At 45.9% G+C, this 6000-nt stretch overlaps 1 protein-coding gene across 1 annotated transcript in view; it reads left to right on the plus strand.

The window, feature by feature from the left end:
• LOC126419110 (uncharacterized) overlaps nt 1-5638 on the plus strand; it is a 41817-nt gene extending 36179 nt beyond the window's left edge. Inside the window, exon 3 of the mRNA XM_050086248.1 lies at nt 5510-5638. Within this exon, the coding sequence (XP_049942205.1) occupies nt 5510-5638 (129 nt within the window). The remainder of the gene's footprint in view (nt 1-5509) is intronic.
• Nucleotides 5639-6000: the final 362 nt, after the last annotated feature.

Genomic DNA, 6000 nt, shown 5'->3' on the forward strand with positions numbered 1-6000 from the left:
GTAACAGAATGTCAGGATATTGTTAAATCGTGTCTCAGCCGCAGCACCTGTAATTAACCAGTACTTTATCATCTTCATACTTTAGTGCAACGAAAGTTAGTTATTCCTCGTGTGGTCAAATGTCCACATGTGTAACACCTTTACGAGAGGTGAGAGTAAAGAGAAAAGCTGAAGGACAAGGAGAAACTTCGCATCCTGACAGATATATGACTTCGATATCACAGAGGTTGAAAATGTTTCAACAGAAGCACATCCCACAGCTGCAAACGCAAATAAAACGAAGATACAGGGCATAGCACATTAATGGGCGGCGGTCGATGAAAAGCTTATGAAACAGCTAACGCCGTAAATATACCATAAGAAAGAGTAGAGTACACTTCATATGATTAATCAACTATGAGAAACATTTACGCTAGCTGTTTGCCAGTTTTGTTGAATGTTGACCAAAACGAAATGTGGAAATCCATTTCCTCAAAAATAGTCATATTTTCTTGAAAGAATTTAACTGAAAATGTCAACAAATTATTGTTGTGGAAATAATTACTTCGCGGCGGGAAGTTAATAAAAACCAGGGCAATAAATGTAAGCCAGCACCAGGAAAGGCAGGGACAATTTATTTCCAGAGTAAGTTACGGACGGTGTCTTTGGGACTCAACAGGTCTCTTCTTACTGATCCAAATGTCCGATGTTTACCCTACCTACACAGTCTGATACTGCTACTGAATGAAATGGAATAGAAAAGTATATCCGGAAAACACCACCTAGCAGGTCGAACAGGATGCCAGGCATGGGCGTCATTATATATTTCATTCTTTTTCGCTTTTTAGAACTAGTTAACTGACTGCTGTTGGAATAACTTAACATTAGGGGTGGCCAAGATAAAATTCATCTGGAAAATATTTTAAAGAGTACTAATGTGGGACTTACCTTTGATAATGAACATCACAGAAGATGCTGGAAATGGCCACCTTTGACGTCGATGCAGCGTTGTGATAGATTTGTCAAACTGTAGCGCGTAGCAGATCTTCCGCAGCGATAGCAGCAACAGCGTTTTCAGTGTTCTGGTGTAGCTCTTTCAATGTGCGAGGATTGTATGAGCCCACCTGCCCTGTCAGTTTGCCCCACAGGTGAAACTACTCACAGGGGGAGAGGTCAGCGTATCGAGGTGACCAGGAGATTGCTGGACAGGCATACTCTGCTGACTTCAGCGTTTCCTGTGATGGCCAGTTCTCCTGTTCATTAACAAGGGTGAATTCCATGTCAGTCTTATAAATATATTCTGGGCCACACTCATTTGGTGTACCGTGTATATGGCATTTGCTGAGTGTTAGCTCGAATAATGCAGTTAATTGTTTGACTTGCTTTTTATTTGTTCTGCGAATAGTTACAAAATGCGAACTCGTTCCTTATTCTGCAACCGATTGATATGACTAAAGTAATCTTTTCTTTCATGGCAAGTGAAAATGGCTCGGTAGGAGAACACATTTTGCTCAAGTGAGTCCTAATCGATTGTAAGACAGATGAAAAATAACAAAAAAAAAGCAGAAAAACGCTACATTCCAACCAGGAAATGAAACGAATTGCGCTGTGTCGCTACTGGTAGAGGTATGATGTATAGCGACCGCAGGAATTATTCGAAAAGCGGAAAATTTCTAAGACTGCTTTTTGATATAACTGTTTCGGTGGGACTGAGAAGAAAGTGCCGAAGAAAATAAAGTTGCCAGGAATTGTCCCAAAGGTACTGAATCTCGAAGATTGTTAGGTATCCACTCAGTGTCTTTAGGTAATATTCTTTACACCGAAATGCTAAGCATATTTCATTATTATATGCTAACTATATCTTCTTATATTAAAATATCGATATGAGTGCTACCATTCTAATTTAACAATCTGCTTTTAACTTCCTGTAATGTTTAAATTTAGACCTACAAACAAGAATTTTTTATTGATGTACCAATTATGTTACCAAGATATACTGAAAATCTCAAATGTAAGAAGAAAGTGAGAAAGATTTTCAGAATTCCTGCTCGTTAACAACAAAATAATCAGAAAAAATGCCAGATAAGTACTCTCATTATCCTCGGCAATGCGTTGTAAACCTGCATGCACTCATTACTAGAAATGCACGAGAATATTGTATACAAAGCCTATACTCCCACATGCCATAACGGGAAAGTGTCTTCTTCTGATTGCACCTGTTGTGGCTGGACACGGGTTAGGACGTATGGAAATAGATTCCATTGTAACAGGCACAGCCGTGGAAGGCAGTAATGGATGTTAAAAGTTTCTGAGTCATTAGGCCGCTTCATGTTCATCTTCAAACTTTGTAAGTGCTGGACATTTCCACCCTTCTGCTGGGGATCTTGTTCAGGGCTCCACTGGTGTCCCTGGCTCGGTGAACACTATCGAAGGATGTTATCACGTTGACTTATAAAACGCTGTCGTTCAGCAGTTTCCCCGAAGTTGTGGAGGTGTTAGATGAAAATCTTCAGGTTTCTATTAGCGGGGCCAACGGCCTTGCCGCAGTGGATACACCGTTTCCCGTGAGATCACCGAAGTTAAGCGCTGTCGGGCATGGCCGGCACTTGGATGGGTGACCATCCAGCCGCCATGCGCTATTGCCATTTTTCGGGGTGCACTCAGCCTCGTGATGCCAATTGAGGAGCTACTCGACCGAATAGTAGCGGCTCCGGTCAAAGAAAGCCATCAGAACGACCGGGAGAGCGGTGTGCTGACCACACGCCCCTCCTACCGGCATCCTCAACTAAGGATGACACGGCGGTCGGATGGTCCCGATGGGATGGGCCACTTGTGGCCTGAAGACGGAGTGCCCCCCCCCCCCCTCCCCCCAGTGCCACTATTAGCAGGCCGTCGTCCTTGGGGTAAATGCTGAAAGGACACACTGAAAGAGGGAGGGAATTAAAAGCATTATTGTTTTTGTGACGCCTCGGTTGTTACTGCGTTGTTGATTACGTTTCGAGCTTGCCGTGACTGCGTTTACTTCCGCGATGGCGGGTTACCATGAGGACACAAAGACTGTAGCCGTGGACGTGACACCATCTTTCGACGGTGTTCAGCCATCCAAGGACATCAGTGGTGTCGTAAAGAAGATCCCAACAGAGCGATCGAGCCATCGGGCAGTGAAAAAGTCTGAATAAGAATATGAGGCGGTCTGTCGACACAGAAGATGTTGCCATCAATGAGCACTTAACATCGGTACGCATGCGACTGCACGCGCTACCTAACACACTTCAAAACGGCGCGCATAAAACGCTTTTTTTTCTGGGGCTCATATCTCTGGTGCTAATAGTTCTACAGGTAGGGTCAAGGGTTTAGGATAGCCCTTGCGCAAGGGAACATTTGAATACTCAACAGAAGGATCGTCTTATTGTAACTATCCTACAATGCAGGGTCAAAGTTTGAATAATGCAGATGTCCTCCGGTGTAGGCAAACGGAGCAGATCGGATGGTTCTTTTCGCAATAGATGTGGTCTGACGTGCGCCTTAAGGGGTTTATGGAGGCACCATTAAGTTCATGGGCAGATCCTGAGAAAACCCGAAAAAAACCTGGTTTTGAGTACGAAAACCGAGCCGCGGATACCAAGACGGCTGTGCACAGCAAATGGCTGAAATTTTACGATACATTTCTAAGATCCCGATCTTGAACAACTTTGAACATCTTCTTGATATGTGTGTCCGTTTCCGAGATAAAGAGGTTCAAATTTAGCGTACTTATACACGTAAAATACGCATCTAAAATCCGGTGCAAGGCGAAAACTTTATAACGTGACGTAACGAGGAGAACTCTTCTGTATAGTGTCTCCATTACCATCAGAGGGGTACTGTAGACAATGCAGAATTTTTGTGCATATAAAATTTTTTATGAAATGTAAAGTTATATAGTTTTGCGTTGTTTCAATTTCAGATAAATAAACTATGAGAATTTTACTGGACCACAAAGCTCTTTTAACATGAGTGACATTCCCTGCTATAGCAGGGAAAAGCGGGAACCAGAGGAAAAATGCTTTTATTGCCGCAAAAGCTCTAATATAATCGTATTTATTAATGAACTCTGAGTGAAAAGTGGAATACTAGCTCTCTCATTCTACATTCTTAAGCAGCTTTAAAAATATTCCCAAAAACTTTGGCTTCGTAGTAATGTTATACATTGTAGGGGTCATTGTTCTATTCCCTATCCCTGAGGAGCAAAGTGCACAGCTGTAAGATATTAGATTCGCACTGGAGAGGATGGCGTTTAAAATTCCGTCTCGTCATCCAGACAAAGCTTTTCCGAGATTTCCCTAAATTACACTAGGCGAGTGCTTAGGAGGTTCCTTTTGAGAGGCACTCCTGATTCCCTTGACCGACTATCTTGTTCTCTCTAATGACATCGTCGTCGTCCGGGAATTAGAAACTTGGTGGTTAGGACAGGGCTGGAATACAAACAACAAGTAGTTCTAGAAGTTGAATGTAAATGCTCCTCTAAGATGAAGAGATCGGCAGATGAGAGAAACGCAAACCAGCCAGAACGTCCCTCCTCCTAATAAATTCTTCCCCACACATTTAAAAAAAAATTTAAAAAATCTCGCTTGAGTGAACGCCTGTCCCGTGTAGATCACCTGAATCTGAAGCAACGCCAGGAAAGAGAAATTGTGGAGCTACACCACGATATTTTGTACGCGAGTCTTTGCTTGTGATACTTGCAAAAGTTATTTTCCCCACCCTGTGGCGTGATTAAGTTTCATCAATTTGTGTGCGTGCGTGCAATGGTGCTCGTATGCGTGAGTGTATGCCTGCGCGTGCGGGGCGTATACGTACAAGCGCGTATGTGTGTGTGTGTGTGTGTGTGTGTGTGCTAGAGGGACGGGCGCAGCCGCCACGCCCACTGCGTAATGTATTAACAAATTAAAGGGGTGACACTCTTTTTTGACGAAGTGACTTGGGCCTCACAAAACGAGCCTCTCGCTCCCGCCAGCCGGGCCGCCGGGCCCATGAATATGCATTTCCGTTTCGCATAATCGACAACAATAACATGCAAATTCGGTGGTTTACCGGGCCGGGGGCAGTGGCAGAGCGCCACAAGGCAGGCGCGCTATGGCGGCGTGGCGGCCGCCTAGCCGCGGCTCAGCTCCACTACGAATGCATATTCAGATGCCTTTACCTTTGTTGTGATGGTAATGCGGATTCGCCGCTCCTGTTTAATGTTTTCCAGATCTGGCGCGGCAGCGCGCGGTCGGCTCGTCTCGCCGCTTCCTATAAACACGCATTCATATTCAAAGCGCTTCCTTCCTTCCTTCCTTCCTTCCAGCCAGCCAGCACGCTCCGCCTGACTCCCTCCTTATCCCGACCACACAGCTGCGTGACCTCACTCCGCCACTGTGCCCACACGCACCTCCACCCCCCCCTCCCCCTCCCCGGTGCGAGCTGTCGCCGTATCCCTCTCGGCGGCGACATAACGGCGCGAGACGTGAGGTCGGGGTGGGTAGGTGCTCGCCTTCTGATTTCCCAGGACGTGAGTCGGGCGGCGCGCAGATTGGAGCCCGGTTTACGGATTTCGGGCGGCGGTGTCTGCGCCCCCGCCGCAGCTCGGCTACTTGCCACGGGCCGCGCCCATCAGGGGCTGCTGACGCGGGATTGAGCGCTCTGCCCGCCTACGCCTCGTCCTATCCTACCGGCACGGCGGCACCCACTGACGGCTCCTCGCTCGCACGCTTCTCGCAGTGACTCGTCTTCTTGCAAAAGGATTGATCTACATGTTGCGTCTGGAATGTTTATTGAACGTGCAGCGGTGCCTCTTACCCAGTCTCGACCATTGGAAAAATCGACAAAGAGAATCTTCCTTTCGCGAAACATTACTGCAACTTATAATGTTTGGAATGTTGACTGAACGTGTAGCGGTGCCTCTTTACCAGTCTCGACCACTGGAAAAAATCGACAGAGGCAATCTTCCTGTCGCGAAACATTACTGCAACTTATAATGTTTCATCCCACTTGCTATAG

Source organism: Schistocerca serialis, chromosome 1 (genome assembly GCF_023864345.2).
Source record: "Schistocerca serialis cubense isolate TAMUIC-IGC-003099 chromosome 1, iqSchSeri2.2, whole genome shotgun sequence".
Lineage (NCBI taxonomy): Eukaryota > Metazoa > Arthropoda > Insecta > Orthoptera > Acrididae > Schistocerca > Schistocerca serialis.